The 17,350-nt window shown below is 41.6% G+C and overlaps 1 protein-coding gene across 1 annotated transcript in view; it reads left to right on the forward strand.

The window, feature by feature from the left end:
- Positions 1–3,520: 3,520 nt before the first annotated feature.
- Positions 3,521–17,350, forward strand: part of LOC108694349 — a 48,048-nt gene continuing 34,218 nt past the window's right edge. Inside the window, exon 1 of the mRNA XM_018203775.1 lies at positions 3,521–4,732. Coding sequence (XP_018059264.1) covers positions 3,584–4,732 — 1,149 coding nt within the window. The 5' untranslated portion in view covers positions 3,521–3,583. The remainder of the gene's footprint in view (positions 4,733–17,350) is intronic.

Genomic DNA, 17,350 nt, shown 5'->3' on the forward strand with positions numbered 1-17,350 from the left:
TTTTGATACGGAAAGTCTAAATTTCCAATTTCAATTATTCTTCGTAGAGACTATACACCCGATATATCTTTAATATTATTTTTTCTAATTCTATTAAATATCGCATTACAGTGAGGAAATCATTTGCGTATCTTATTTTTAGTTAGTTGAGAGAACGCAAAAAAATTTTTTAAATCTTTTAAAAATAAAGAACACAAATGTTGTATAGTACGTACTATAACTTTGTTCCCTTTGGTCTCTTCCTATTGATTCCGTCTACGAGCTCGTGAACCGGCAGCGTGGGTTAAATGCGACCGCAGTAGTTAATAGGTGCTTAATCGAGCCGTTAATTAAGGCGCTCCGGGATCATGACTCTCGAAATAAACCTTTTCGCACGTTCGCGCGATCGTATCCGCATTAGGACAATGTCGGTTATCTAACGATGGTATCATCGTGACTTTTCGACCGTATCCTGTCTCCCATTCGCTCGCTCCTCCTCTCTCTCTCTCTCTCTCTCTCTCTCTCTCTCTCTTCCCTCTCTTTCTCACCATCAATTGAAGGAAATCGCGTACATCACGGCCCAGCCATTATGCAAGCCACCGCACTAGACGCTTCGATCGGCCTCATTGAATTAGTTTCCGCCAGCGGGCTTGTTTCTCGATTGTCTCGCGTAAACCGCAGAGGTTTGTCATTTTACTCGGGAACCAGTCGGTCGATCGGTCAACCAGTCGACTCGCTAATTGACATTCCCGAGACCGATAATCGCGAAAATAAGAAATCCGTCCCAATGCCAGTTCATCGCACTCCCGAGGCGATCAAGCGATCCAAGTAGGAATATATCTCGGTCCACTTTATTGATATTATAATAATTAGCTTTTATCATGGACATGATGAACATCTTATTATTTCCTATCAGTTTTATATTGTTTCTTCATGATATCAGACTAATCTTTTTTTAAATAATAAAACAATTTCGACTATATTTGATAATTATTTAAATCGTATTAAAATTATTATGTAATAGATAAATTAAATGTTTTTATATATATTTCGTTTCTTTATATAATTTCTGAATATAAAGTGAAGTCTATTTTATCAATCAGTCAAAAAAATACTGATCATTTCGATTACTTCGCAAACTGTTATCTTACAAGCTATTTGTATGTAAAAAGATGGAAAATTCAATTCTTTATCTTGTTTCTTCCGCTATCTTTAAAATTTTATCTAATATCGAAGCAATCATCTTAGTTTGCTCAAATTGTGCTTATTGAATGTCTCCTACGATTTTCAACAATTTGTGTATGAGAATAGTCCAAAATCGGCATCGACAAAATCAGCTGTTTTCGAGCTCCCAAGATTTCATTTTGATATCTTTCCGCCACGGTGGAACGACTCGCCGACCCGGTATTTCAAGGATTATTCTGATATTCTGCGACCCATGAAAGCTTTAAGTGTCGCGCTCGAACCGTTAGCCGTTAGCGAACTGCCCAAGGTAGACGAACAGTTCGATCGAGCTTATTGAATTAACTCCCGTTCTTATAGGTATGCGCCGCGATTGCGGATTGTACCGCTTGACTGTGTTTATCCATACTATGTACGTGAACTTCGATACATTTGCGGTGATCTCGAAAACACATCTCATGCCTCGCTACACAAATTTACATTCGGCATATGAACACAGACGAATCGTTTTTTCCGATTCTATAGACAAAGCAGCGTGAGATAAAATGTTTGTCGGAGAGTGTGATATTTAGGGTGCTCGATATCTCAGTGGGGAGGAGAGGGGAAAGGACAATCATGCGAAGGAATGGCTTCATTTTTAGGTCATTATATCTCATTATTTTTCAGCTCCGTCACTACAGCTTTCACTGTGAGAGATTGAGAGCAATAACCGTTCGATTCTGCATCGAGGTATTTTTTCTTTTTTCAATGACATGAAATGACAATATATTATATTTTAGTTCAATATCGGTGCAGATACGGGGCGCAAAAATAGCCCACGCGCGAAAGGAAGGTCGTGGCGACTAACCGGTTTCTCCATGTTTAGTATGTCGTGTAAACTGTTGGCTAATTGTGCCAGTGTCGTTGACTATCCTTAATGCTGTTCTTGCGAAAAGTCCCCATTTCTTCATATGCGATTAGAGTTGAAACGTGATATCCACGAAGAAGCATGAGGCTTCAAACGAATGATGCGTACAAGTGAAATTAATTGATTCTTCCTTTCATAGAAAGGTTCCTCCTTTTTGCATAGCATTATAATAATCATGCCTAAATTGTGTTCTTGAAAATTAAAGTTATGGGGAGTATGTAAACCGTTTATGTTAAAAGATATCGGGCAATAATGCGTTTATCTATGAGTTTTTGTGATTGGGGCCATAGGGGGAAAAAATAGTTATACGAGAAACTCAAATATGATGAGCAATACTGCAAATTTTGAGTCTAGTAACTAACTTGATTATTCTATATAATTATTTTGATAGTGTAATAAAATTATTTTTAAATCTAAATATATTTAAAAGTATTTAGTTAAGCGTTTAAATATTTTAAAAATCATTCTTTCCATATAGGGTATCAAAGTGCCAGGCGTTACAGTTTTTAAAAAATGAAAAAATTAGAAATTATTTTATTTGATCAATCGCATTTGTGGTACGATTTTGTATTCAAATCATTGAAATAGATAGCGTATTAACACAGTATACGTACTTGACGCTGCTTCTTCTTAACAAGATATGATTAATCATATGAGTAACGTAATATTTGTCACTAATAAAATACTATCAATAGTATTTTATCGGTGTATTTATGATTCTAGTCAAATGTATGCAAAAAAAAGGTTGTATTATAGAGTGGAGAAGGAAATTAGATGGGGCGCTCGAAGATTAAGCCGTTAGGCACAAATTTTATTACCTGGTTTCGAAATGGATGCAAAAAATGCAATCCAACCATACTGATTCCAGCGAAATTTCTTGCTTACGTTGCTCTCGAAATAAATAACCAAGTTTGCTGGTTGTTAACGAGGTTTATTCTCCGATATACAGCTCGAAGGAGGCGAGAACGATCAAATCTCTTAAAACGGAGGATTTTCACAGCGAGAGTTTTGCCATGCCGCGCGTCTATTATCGGACAGAAGGTGGAAGGCGCCGAGAGTCAATTTCCCGAGTGAATTTCTGCCGCGTATTATATCCCCGAGTAGCTATAATCTACTTCTCCCACTGGCGATAGTCTCCACCCACTCGGCTAGTTCATTAGCGGCGCCCCTCGCGCTTAAACGTTTCTGCCACTTAATTGCGCATAGCTAATTTTTCTCGTCACATTTCATCCCTCTTTTGTTTCCAGGGACGCAACATCACCTTGCCGTGGCGTCATCGTGGTTATAAAGAAAAACGTTGAGTCATTTCTTGGGCGATACTTGAATGATAGACCATCGTCGCTGGGAGTGACTTATTGAATCTCGTACGAACGTCGCAGTGTTACGAGGGCTTGTGGATGATCCCTGTAGTGTGATCTTGTATGACCTTGTGCTTAAAGTGTGCTGGGCAGAGTCGATGTATTGGTCACAGAAAAACGGTGAACAGCTCGATTGCGACACGTAAACACGCACAGTATGGCTAGCGCGATAACGATGGGTCTACGTCGTAGAGCACCGGTGAACAATTCACCGACTCCGTCAAGCCAATCACTATCAACGACGACTGGAGCGTCGAGCAAGCGCTCGAGAAGCGAGAACAACAATAGCCCGTCCCACGGCAATTTGAACTCGATGAATAACACTCGGGACGAGCCACCGACGAAGAAATCTCGCGGGACTTCGACGAGCGGAGGGAAGAACAGTAGCTGTCCTACTTCCTCGACATCCTCGATCTCAACGACTACGAGTATCTCAACCGACAGCCCGATTTCGAAGAGTCGCGGAACTTCCGTTTCAAGATCAACTACACAGACCAAATCATCGTCCACTTCGACGGCTGCCAACACGGCCTCCTCGACGAGCGATATATCGAACAGTTCCGTACTCTCGACTAGCTGGCCGACCACGTCGAATATGTCGGACGTACCATCGTACGCTTCCGTAACTGGGCTGAGCTTGACGGGTGGACAAACGGCCGGCCTATGCGCCGGAAGCCTCGCCATGCCACCTACGCCGATTCCCTACATGTCGACCACCATGGCGACCTTCGTCGGCAACGCTACAAACCTCGGTAAGAGCTCGTCCGTCTCGTACCTCGACATCTCCAACATGACTGGTGGTTCCTTAGCCGCTTCCGGCGCCGCGAACTCGTTAAACGGCGGATACGCGGCGAGTGGTACCGCCACAGTGGACACAAAGAGCGGAATAGCGATGTCTTATTCGACGATGTCACCACCGAATATGAATGGCGGCGCGTATGGTATGCAAAAGGGACAGGGCCCAAAAGGAGTCGATGGAGCCATCGTATCACCAAGAAAATTTCAGAACGACGCTATGTTCAATGCTTATCAGCCGTGGGTGATCAAGACGTACGGTGATCTTGCGAAAACTAAGACGATTACCATTAAGAAATACGCGCGTATTTTGCGGACTTTACGTGGCGAGGAAGTGAACAGCGCCGAAAACAGCAAGTTCCGCTTCTGGGTCAAGAGCAAGGGCTTTCACATCGGTCAGCCGGAAGGTTACGACGCGAAAGCGGCCGACAGGATTATCGGACGTCACGCCGTCACGAGTCCAGGCTTGGATCCACCGCTCTACGTGCCTACGCAGCTGCCGCACAACAAGGTGAGTACGTCCAAGCGGATTAGTCTGACGGATCTGGCGTCCCGTAAACGCAAGAGATGTCCCTCGAGTAGAGTCCATGAACAGCCGAAAGGATTAAGTTAGCGGGCGTTTGCGGGAAGCATTAAAGTATAATCTCTCACCGATCGAGGAGTCGACGCGATTTAACCGATAAACGAAGCGCGACCGATAAGCTCTGCGTCGGAATGCGTCCCGGTGGACTTTGCTTTTGTCGTTGCTTATTCAGCGTGAAATGTAGAGATCTGGATGAAATTATTTATAGATTTTTCATGCCTTTCAACTTTTCACTTCTAACCATCTGTACTGGTTAAGATTTATATATTAATGCATCAAACCTTTCTTCTGATATTTCTTATATTTTCCAAGCGATGTTCTCAAAGAAGACGATCAAGATAGATACGGTTACAATAATTTTGCTACGCGTTAACAGTGTGCGGAGAACCATAATAACGTCACCGCGAAACTGTCCTATATTCAGCCCGTAAATTCTACTTTCTTATCCTTATTCCTAGAAAATTGACTTTCGAGCTTCTAGCCACGTGGATTGGTCGTTTTGCACGCGGCAACCCACTGTGCAGAGAACTTACCACGGCGGCCCTGAAATGCGGGGTTTATTGGTCGGTAGGATTTATCTCCATGGCGAGGCGGAAAAACCGCGAGAGATCTCGGGCGCGGTATACTTGAGAAGTAAGAGAGAAAATAGAGAAAAAAGAAACAAAGAAAAAGATCTCGTCGTGTGCAGATAAGGTGGAAGCTTAATTGCACCTAATTATGTATATACGCGCATGCAGCAGTGCCTGCGGCTGACGCCGTTGCCGCTGTTTTATCCGCCGACGCTCTTCGTCGGTGCAACGGAGCTTCGATCCAGTTTCCGGAGCTTTGCCAAACCCGAAGTGAAAGAAAGAAAAAAAGAAAGAGAGAGGAGAAAGAGAGGGGCCGTTTGCCACGGCGCCGTTCGCCTCTTCAGTCGGTAACACTTCCGCGATTTTCTATCCGCGTCTTCTCACCGTGGAATTCGACAAAACGAAACTCATGAGAGTCCCTCTCTCTTTATCTGCCTCTCTTTCTCTCGCCTCACCCTCAGGCTTCCACGTCTGATACGCTACTTTAAAGCTGTCCGATAACGTGCTAAATTACTCACGGCGAATGCGATTGGATGCACTAGCGCTTTCTCTCTCTCTCTCTCTCTCTCTCTCTCTCTCTCTCTGTGCTGTAGATTAAAGCCTGTCGTGCATTATAATGTATCTGGACTTAAAAGCACGATATAAATACCGTGATTGACGAAATGCTGAACGCGTACATTCTCCCAAACAATGCGACGGATTACTGAGTCTCTTTTGCTCTAACTCATTTTGTTGTGTACCTTTACGTCGATTTGTATACGATAGCCTTTAACATGCTCTAGTGCGCACTACCTCATCCAACCAAATTCGCTATTACACAGCACTACGTCATCGTGCACACCCTATCGGCCTGCACTGGATATATTCCGGGAATATTCTGCGATTTACTCGCGTTGGAATGTCTTGATTGAACTGGTCATGAGGTTACAGATAATCTCAGTAAACGAAGTAATAATCTAATCTGTAAAATGGATATATATATATATATTCTCGATGGATGAAATTCAATTGACAGATTGGTCCGATGCATAACCGATACTTTTGAAATATTTATTTAAAGAAATCCAAACTTATTGTAGTAGCTATCATTTTATTTTAATAGCTTACGATGATTTTTTTATAGCTTTGATAATTAAGTATATCCCCGAATATTGTTAAGAACTGCTAAACGAATTTACTCTCTCTCTCTCTCTCTCTCTCTCTCTCTCTCTCTCTCTCATCAATATCGTTTCCTCTAGAGATATAATGCCGTTATCATTCGCATATCTGTGAGAGGTGTAGAACGGTAAGACGCTCTCTCGCAACGTACACTTTTTCCCAGTTGCTCAATTACATTTCACTTTATCGCGAGAAGCGGACGCTTTCACGGTACTGTCTAATGTAGCGTATGTCACGTAACGCGACCAATCTCACCAATCTCATAAAAATCAGAGACCATATTCTTAAGTAACTCCAATTCACCAGTCAGACTACAGCCTTTGTTTTATTCGATACTTCCACGTCAATAAATTGCAAAATCAGCGAATTTCATTCCTCGGAATGAAGAATCAAAATTCATTTGATTTATTCGTTGAGCATTTGTCTCTACGTAGTAGACTTTGGAATTTCGATATGAAATTATCATCATTGCTAAAACTAAGGGACGTCATCTATTTTGTCGATTCCTGTGCAACGATATTTCGCGAGAAAATTAAACGTGTAAATATATAATATTTTTTATGAGAAATCCGCAAATATTAAATGGGAGAAGGAAATAACTATTCTAGGTATCCTTTTCTTCGGCCCTTCTAAAATTGCAGCTCTATTAGTTACATCTTACAGTTGCCATTTGTGTGGTTTTGAGGCGCGCGTCGCGTGGGATTCCGGACGCCCAAGCGGCACTCTTTCTCACGGAAAAGGAAGAGCATGGCGGGCACGCTTAGAATTCCGCCGTTCCGCACGTTCATCCGTTCTGGGTTCGCCATCGATCGAGATTCACAGTTCCGGGTGGTCGGAGCGGAGAGGATCCATCCTCCCCCGTCCATCCCGTTCAGCGGCGGCGGCAGCATCCACGGGATTTTGCATGCCTCTGAAATTTCCCATCCTCTTCTCTCTCTCCCTTCCCCTCTCTCTCTCTTTCTCTTTCGCTCGCTCCATTTCCGTCCTTCTCCATGGCGTCCCGCAAAATATCACCCGCTCACGACACTCATTTTTCACGGTTGACCGTCGTCGAGGGCCACGAGATAACAACAGTGGAGAGGAAAGGTTTGCCACCGCGATAACTCTCACAGGAGAGAGAGGAGAATCCTTTCTCCTCTTCTGTTCTCTACTCGGTCCCTCTTGCTTGCTCGTTCGTCTCGAGGGTGGCAGGAGAGTAGGTCTGGCCGGCTAGTCATTAGTCACTTTCCGAAGCAGAGGCACAGACAGGCCGCGGCTCTTCCTCCCGTCCGTCCTGCCTCGCTTCCTCCTGTTCCGCGTTCGCTTCCCATCTCTTTCTCTCATTCCCTCTCTTTCTCTTTCTCTCTCCTTTCTCTCTGTTTCGTCCCGCTCTGTGTACCGTCTACCGGTCGCTCTCCTCTCTTCTTCGTCTCGCTACGTGATTCCGTGCCTTCCTCACTTGCACCACAGTCTCTACACCGGCCACCCTTCCTTTCCTCCCGCACTCCGCCATCGCTCGCCGACTACGAGACTCCGTCCTCCGACTCCAAGATCCGAAGCGGTATAAGTCTCCCCTCTCGTCGGGCTCCGTCGACTGTGGCTTCGAGACGTTCTCGCTTGCTCCCTTCATGGAGAGAAACGCCGCTGCCACCGCGTTCGTGTTCGCCTCCTCTGCCAGTGCTAAGCCTCTCGCGCGTCTATCTTGATTGAGAGGGAGCGCTTCTCTCTCTCTCTCTCTCTCTCTCTCTCTCTCTCTCTCTCTCTCTTCGTTTTGCTATGTCGTTCCGCATCCTTCTTTCTCATCGTTGCCAAGTCTAGAGAAAGAGTGAGAAAGATAGAGATAGAAAGCGAACTAACCATGCCTACGGTGAACCTGACGAGGACGCAGCGAAAGAGAGAGAGGTTGTCATTGATCGTCCCGACTGCGGTTTGCGAGCCGCTAAAGGTCCCGTACAAGCACGGGCCCGCCGCAGTAAACTGAAGCCGTGTGTAACCCATACATGCGTGTGTGCGTGAGAACACGTGCGTAAGCGCTCCGTCCGTCGTTCTCGTGCGTGCGGCGGCGGAAACCTTTTTCTTCTTGCGCTACTCGAATTGCAGTTATTAGGTTGGCTTGTAGCGATCAGATACGTAATGTGCGTACGGCAAGTTTGATATTTTACAAGAATGTTAAAAATGCGACCGTCACATTCACGTTTTTCACACACATACACACATAGATATTACTATACAGACTACGTAAAAAAAATATCCGTGGATACACATTATTAATATAAAATATTACTTAACTTTTAGAGGGCGGCGATCTACTTACAAAATTTTACATCTTTTCTTCAGTAATATTTATTATAAATCGTTATTTCAATTTTCATTGTATTTCTTGTTTTAAAATATGATACTATTTCATCATTATTGTACAACAGCTTTTCTAATCTGTCAAAGATTAGTTAATTAGAAGAAAACAAAACTAAAGGATTTCGATAGAAAATGATTAATACACGAAAAAAGATGATTTTCATTTAAAAATTAGCTATATATACATAAAAATAGTGTTGCCTTTTGTTGGGCCATCAAAATAATTATGTAGCACGCTCAAACTGATTATTAGGATGTCAAAATCTTTTACTCTTTATGCATGAGACTTCTACGTAACTATTTTGATGGTTCAACAAAATTATCTTCTGTATCTAGCTAAATTAGATTTTACAGCAAAATTGTCCTTTCCGCGTTTAAGTTTGATATCTTATATTCAATGTATAAATTCATAAAGCTGTCCTCTCGTAAATGTTATTGAATCACTTTTTATCTCTCTTTATACATCTTTTCTCTGATACGAGGATAACGTTTTCTGTATGAACAATAATCAAACAACCAAGTTTGCTGCTAAACGGCAAACGTATGATACTGCTGACAACGGTATTTCTCGGGAAAATTGAGAGCGCTCGGTGAGCAGTTTTTAATCAACGCGGCAAGGAAACTGGGACATCCGGCGAGATAGGTCAGATAGGTGGCGACGGATAAAGGAAAAAGATGGTGCGCGCGGAGGTTAACCAAGGCGATAATTCGTCGCTCCGATTTCGGGGGTTTGGCTCGGTTAACCGAAACCGTGGCTTCGAGGGCGTGCGCTGCGACCCTTAGCCAATAAAACAGTTGACCTCCTCGACCGGGAGGCGAAGTAGCAAGGCGGAACGAGTAAAACGACTGGATCCGACGAGGCCCTCTGCATTTTTGGCGATCGCTGCGAATTCTTTGCTAATGGTTCCTCTTTCTCTCCGTTTTTCATATCTTTTTCTCCGTACGTCGACGGTTTCGGATAGACCACCATTGGTGAGGCCGCATAAATAAATTGCGATCGATCGTCAACCTATCGCCGAGATGACGTAATGTTTTATGGAGAAAGAATCGTTTTGGAAAACTTGCGAGACTAGAAATTTGCTTAATCTCCATAAAATTCATCTTATATCGTACTATCTCATTCAGTTTTCTTGGCCATCTTAATCAGTATACATTTCTCTAAAATAGAATTGAAATTAAATGTTCGTATCTCCAAAAAAAAAAAAACTAAAATTTATATAGTCTGACTTTCGAGTGCAAATTTTAGATAATAAGTCCGTCATGTTGCTTGCATCTTTTGCATTCGATATCATTATATTTTCCTCTTCAAATAGATATTTGTTTCATTTTTAAATACAAAAATTTTAGAGATTTCAAGCAACGCGGGCAAATTAATCTAATATTAATGTCACATGAATCACGTATTACTCAATTGTCAACGTCGAAGAAAGAAAGAAAACGAAAGAACTAGTCACTTTTTGCAATGATACTCGATATTGATACGTTCTCCACATGAGATTTTGCGGTACGCACCCTTCGACGACCCTTAGCGCGGCTCAGCGGCGCTTGATTATTATCACCGCCCCTGCCTCGATAATGAAAGTATGTGCGCGCGCTCGCGTACGTGAATGTCCGTGCACGTGCGTATGCGTGTGTGTATAGTCGAGAGCACCAGGGTTCGCCGCCTGGTTGCATTCGGGTACCAGCGGCGGACGGGATCCGACGGGAAAAACGAGCGACGCGGCGGTGCGAAGAGAGAGACGGGGAGCCTACAACGAGGGTGGCTTCGAGGCGTACATGCTGTGTCTCGGCCCCGCTGAGTCACGCACTAAAGAGAAACGCGTGAGGTCTCCATGAGGGACGAACGGAGGGTTCCGAACGACGATCATAGGAGCTTCGTGCGGGAATCTTTATTTTTAGCGGGTGCGCCAGTCTGGATACCATCCGTACTCGATTCCCAAAAGGCAGAGAAATTTTTTTAAAAATTATATCTTATGCACAATACACACTCTATAAAAAGATTTCTCTTTGTGAAGAAGAGCTTCGTTACCACACTGAGAGAAAAATATTTGGTATTTGTAACTATAATTATATATTACTATTATTATGATTATTATTGCTATAATAATAATAATAATAATAATAACAGTAACTATATATATAGTTCTAGCAACAAATATATATAGTTGGCAACCTAAAATGATTGTAATTATAGTTATTATAATAATAAAATAGTTGAAATTACCATAAAAATGATTCAAGTGACTATAATTTTATAGTTATATTTTTGGACAATCATATTTTTTATGATAATCATTTTTATGGTAATTTCAATTATTTTATAGTTATAATAACTATAATTACAGTTAGTTTTAGATTGCCAACTATATATACATTTATTGCTAGAATATATGCTATATACATAGTTACTGTTATTATTATTATAGCAGTAATAATCATAATTGTAGTAATATATAATTATAGTTACAAATACAAAACATTTGTCTCTCAGTGCAAATAAACATTGCAGCAAATTTTCTCAAAAATAAATTTTACGTATGTCGTAAATATAACTCAAGTATTGTGTTCGTCAGTGTAATGACAGACTGCAATACATACATTACAAAAATTAAATTATAAATTGAGATATTTTTTGTATAATTACAGTATAATTACTGAAATTAAGATAACTGTATTTTTCGACGCGCTTTTTATTATTAAAACGATATCCTAATTCTCGGTATATGATTCTCCCTAAAGCCCGGAGATGCAAATGAGTCTAATGAAGTTAGATTACCGTTGTGCCGTATTTCATACACACACACACATGCGCGCGATGTTCTTCGTGGTATGACGGAACTCGAGCCATTGCGCGAGCAGAATTTTATTTATAAAATCCATGAGAGAGAGAGAGAGAGAGAGAGAGAGAGAGAGAGAGAGAGAGAGAGAAAGAAAGAGAGAAAGAGAGATATCGTTATTTAAGCGAATTTTAAAATCAAATAGTCTAAGGCGCTAAGAAACAATACTAGAATTGAGTATCAGAGGTATTGCAACTAAATGTGTAAAATAAATACAATAAAATAATATCGCTTAGAACACAGGAATCCTGTTGGCTTTAAGTGGCATTATTTTATTATATTGATTCATTTCAACTAATCTTTAGTATTCATTTTATTAATTATATAAAACAAAGTTACAAAAATAAAGGTAGAAATAAAGTACAAAAAATAAAAAGATGCAGAAAATATATAGGTAAAGATGAGATTTGAAAAATAAGAGAATTGAGAGAATGTGTGCGATTGAAAAGGCTAGACCATGTCTTTATCTCGACGGTAATGTTGGGTAAAGATTGTTATCGTTGTTATCTCCGTATCGATAACCAAAGTGTAATGTTCGAGCATACGCTCTTCGTTCGTATGCTCGAACTAATGCCATGAGATTAACCCCTTCGTTACTTCAAACGCGCGTATTCGACTAGAATTGAGAGCCGCCGATTTGCCACCTTATTATGTAATACGTACATTCGTCTCTCGATTTATTTGAAGCACCTTTTCGATCGGATTTGAATTTTGCGGTGTCATAGCATAATTCCGCAAAGCTAAGTTTCAAATAAATCTAAATCTAATTCCAAGTTTTTATCCGAGAAATTTTTGATCACGTTAAAATGCAATCTTAATTTCTTGAAAAATAAATATTTAAGTGATAAAAGAAAAAGCGTTTTTTAATTGTAATTTAAATTGTTTATCAGATTTATAAAAGATCAAATATTCAGCATAAGTATCGGTGAAAATGATTTGTTTTATTTTTCTTTTAAAGAGATTAAAACGTAGGGTAGATCGTAAAAGGGTTAACATGTCTATTTTAAAGGGAATCGAAAGGAGTCTAGGGATGGATTGTTTCGTCGCGGAGCAATCCACGAAGAAAGCGGAAATTCGCCGGGCATTGAAACAAACTCGTACGAAGTACACAGATAGGACGAAGTGGTGTAGATGCAGCGGAGCAACCACGGTAGCGTGAAATACGACGTTGCAACCTGGATTTCCGGGCCTTAACTCGGTACGCTTACGGTGTAAATGAACTAACAGAAGCGGAGTTTCTCGTTCATCCCCGGAATACCGCTAGAAATGCATATCCTCCGCTTGAAAAATTAATGGACATCTGGAAGATGACATTTCGCTCCGTGTTAAAATATTATCTCGAAATCTTATCTTGAAATATTATCTTATTTTATTATTTCATCAGTATTTTATGCATTAAGCTATAATTTATACAGAATGAGAAAGGCGTTTGATGACGGATTTATTCATTATTTCATGACGAAAATGAAATTTGGCACATATTTTTTTTTCAACGAGAGTGTTGGAAAGGAGTGCTTTTCATTTAGTGACACAAGTCGGCACATGCCATTCTATCTTTGTTATTACTGAATGTTGAAAAAAGATGGAATGACGCTTGTGTCAATTTGTATCGTTGATGGAAGGCATCCAAGATACATGACATACTTAGTGTTATTACAAAAGGCAGCCCGAGAGAGAGTCGAAATTTTAATCCTACTTTCAATCTCTTTCAATCTCGATTAAATCTTGTAAATCTATTTAGATACTTAAACAATCAAATAGTACCTCTTTTAATATTTATTATTTTATTTAATACTTAATTTATATCTTCTATTTAGAAAATTTTTTTTGAACCTAAAAATAAAAAATTTTCCAGCTGCCATTTACAAGTTCAACATAGCTCAATTCATTAGATTAGAACCTTATAAATCTATAGCCTATATAAAATCTATATAGAGTTTCTATAGAGAGTTTCTATACGTCCTAATTATAAATCTCTAGTCTACATACGTCCTCAAACTAAGAATCAAAGTTTCGACTCGAGCTAGCAAAATGTAACATAAATGTAAAGAACCTCTTTTAAGTTTCTTCGCGTAATAGCATCAATCCTACATTACGCGCCAGTTGAATTCGCGTCGGATCTATCCGCAAAATTTCCACTTCGTTTCGTTTCGCATTCCCATCAGCCGCGCATCAGCACGCATCCGTTAGAACCGCGGCCGGAATGCCTCCGGTAGCGGTACGAATTTCGTCGTTGCGACGAGATTCTGCGCCGACGGCTCACATACCGGACCGACATACCGGCTCGCTGTTCATGCGCCTGTTACGCGGAACGAAAGCGCGCGGATCGAGAGCGCGTATACGATTATACGTGCCGCGCTCAACTGCGCCGTGTCGAGAACTTGGGGGCCGGCTGAGCGTTCTGGGCGGCTGGAGTTCTGGGGTCCCAGCCGGCCCCTCGCACACTCCGGCGGCTATAACGCGCGGCACGTAACCGCGGCCGGCGGCAATTAGTAGCGGGCCGCCGAGGGAGCCTCGGTCTTTTTCCCCAACCTGCTTGCCTCCGTCCGTTGCATTCTGTCTTTTTCTCCCTTTCCTTCTCTCTCTCCCTCTCTCTCTCGAGCATCTCTATCTTGCTCTCTTTCCGGCTCTCTATCACGCTTTATCTCACGTTCCACCCATTCGCTAGCATCCCGCTCGCACGTCCGCGCTTTAACATCCACCGCGTCTCTCCTTCCTCTTCCTCTTTCCGCCCGCGGCGTATCCCATCGCTCTTCGCCGGTACATCCCTCCTCTGATCCCTCTCCTCCTCTCTTTCACTCACGTCGGCTCTCCCGTAGCGCGTTTTCGCTCACTCGTGTATATACGGTATTCGGATTCCCTCTTTCTATCTCTCTTCCTCGTTTTCTACGTGGTTCTGATCTTCTCGCGTGCGCGATCGGTTTGCACGCCGAAGAGAAAAAGAGATGCGGTGTATTGGCGAAAAAGCGACGGAGGTGGTTGAGTTAGGAAGCAGGAGAGGCGGAGGAAGAACGATGGCGAAAGAGAGAAAAAGAGTTGGGGAGATTGCGCGTGTCGGATAAAGAGAGAAGTGGGCGCGAGACGAGGACGAACCGGGGCTATGCGGTGGCATAAAAAGAGGCGTAGCTGGAAGAGAAAAAAAGAGCGAGAGAGACCGCCGTGGCGAAAGGGAAGAAAAGAAGACGGTGAGTTGGAACGAATGAAAGCGTGGGACGAAGAGAGAAATGCGGGGAAAAGCGGCTGAAAAGGAAGGAAGGAGAGAGAGAGAGAGAGGGAGAGAGAGAGAGAGAGAGAGAGAGAGAGAGAGTGTGTGAGGGAGGCGTGAGGTCCGGGGTGGAAGCCGCAGGCTTTTTGTCCCGCCACCGCCGCAGCCACCCGACAAAAATAGACTCCGTGTCCCTCGGTTCGTCTGTGCAATGACGTGCGACGCGGAGAACCTTCCGTCCTTCTCTTCTCGTTCGTTCCGGGCGCGAACGCCAACGGGTGTCTTCTGTCCTCGTCCTCCTCTTCCATGCTTCCTTTTATTCTTTTCTCTTTCTGCCTCTCTCGCTCTGCTTCTCTCGCTCGCTTTTCCCTGAGGAGCCGTATTCCACGGTCTTCTCCATCGCTGATGTCCCGAGAGAAGAGGCCGAAGCCAAAAGCGCGCGTGAGAGATTGTTAGAGTTAGGGTGGCTGGAGATGAGGCCGATAGAGCATGCCATGCCTTGATGATCCTTATCTACTGTAGGCGACCTGACACCCGATGATGCGGACGTGGGCGCTTAGGTGCTTGGGCGACGTAGGCTATAGGTATCGTGTCGGTGTGGTTAGAGAGACAGAGAGACAGAGAGTCGACCTCTCTTTTACTCTATCTTCTCTGCCCTTTTCGCTAACCGATATACCCATCCGATAACCCGACAGCACGGCAAATCGTGATACGTATCGACCCCTTTCTAACAACCGCGCGCATCGACTCCCTTCACTACAAATAAGCTCCCGAAATACTTACTCGCACTCGCGGTCCCATCTAGGAAGCCCCGGAGGGAGAAATGAGGATCGCTGCTCCCCGCGGGATACTTCGAATTTGCCGTATCGTTCGCGATAGCTACAACCGAGATTACCTTCTCTTTCTCTCTCTCTCTCTCTCTCTCTCTCTCTCTCTCTCTTCCTCCCTTTCTTTCCGTGGAACCGCCCTCGCCGACTGCCCTTCAGGTTTTCGAGGAACGACGTAATTTCGGGAGGCTATCGCGCAAATTCTTATAACGAATTTGAAAGAAAAGGAAAAGAAAGGCAGGAAAGTTGGACCAATTAAACGCAGTTAGAGATTAACTAACAATCACATCTCACTTTTAAAAACGTTTGTTCGTGATTATATTTAATTATAACATATAGAATATTACATTTTTCATATACATGATGATCTTATATTTATTTATAAAATAATCAAAAATAATAAATGATAAAATTATTTAATTGTTATTCATATATCTTATATTAATTATGAAATATTGATAACATTCATTCTTCCGACATCTTGTTCAACAATTATAAGATTGATTTCTCAAAAAGTTTCAAAGTACTTAAAAGACTATTCGTAACAGAGAGAACTATAGATTGCATAATCTAATTGTTAGAGCGATAATTTGATCTTGGAATTAAACTTTTAATATTAAGTATTTAAAAAATTTTAAATACTCATCTTTAAATAAATATTATTTTATTTAGTATCACATAGTAGATTCACATAGTTAGATCACATAGTTAGAATCTATAATCTATAAATTTAAAAAAGCTTCTATTCCTTGTTATCCTATAGATTAACTATATCCATTATTTTAATTATACAGCAATAAGTATTATTAGGCCACAGGTGAACATATAAATTCGAGGAAGCTTATCTCTCAGTTTGAGCTGTTGAATCTTTATACACTATTAGATATTAAACGAGATATCAAATAACTATCCCTTGAGTTAAAAATAACATTTTATTATTTTTAACTGCTATGTGTGTCAAAATCAAAATCAATTCATTTTTATGGTTATAGTTTCAACGTAAATAACATTTATATTAAAAGGTATGCATTTAGTAACAATAAACTTTGAGCAACAAATTTAACATTTTCTTGAGTTAAATTGTTTTAATTCCATTATTTTTAAACATAATCAAGCAGTAGCGGACATATAGAAGTGATTAAAAATAATTTAAATTGGATATATTATAATTTGACATCATAAATTTAACAGTGTAACGCTTAAATAATATTTCAATATAAATTTACAGTATCCATTTCTGTAATTTAATTAATATTTATCGTACTCCATATCGAGAAATCAGATATTTCCGAAGGAACAAGTTGATTTCTAGTTCTCAAACGTCATCTTATTTTTACGTCGCAAAATATTACTCATATCGCAGATATTGTCATGATGATGGAGACTCTTCCTTAGTGTCGCGCGATTGTTCGATTCCCCGAGGCGACCAGTTCCTCAAGTCGACGAGTTAGTACGAAGGCTCACTAGAGCATCCGGCACGTTTTCCTGACTCCCCGGGGATGGCGATCGTCGGAACTGAAGTGAATGCTGTGCACGGGAAAGACGAGAACAGCGAGTGAGCGAGAGAGAGAGAGAGAGAGAGAGAGAGAGAGAGAGAGAGAGAGAGAGAGAGAGAG

Source organism: Atta colombica, unplaced genomic scaffold (genome assembly GCF_001594045.1).
Source record: "Atta colombica isolate Treedump-2 unplaced genomic scaffold, Acol1.0 scaffold12, whole genome shotgun sequence".
Lineage (NCBI taxonomy): Eukaryota > Metazoa > Arthropoda > Insecta > Hymenoptera > Formicidae > Atta > Atta colombica.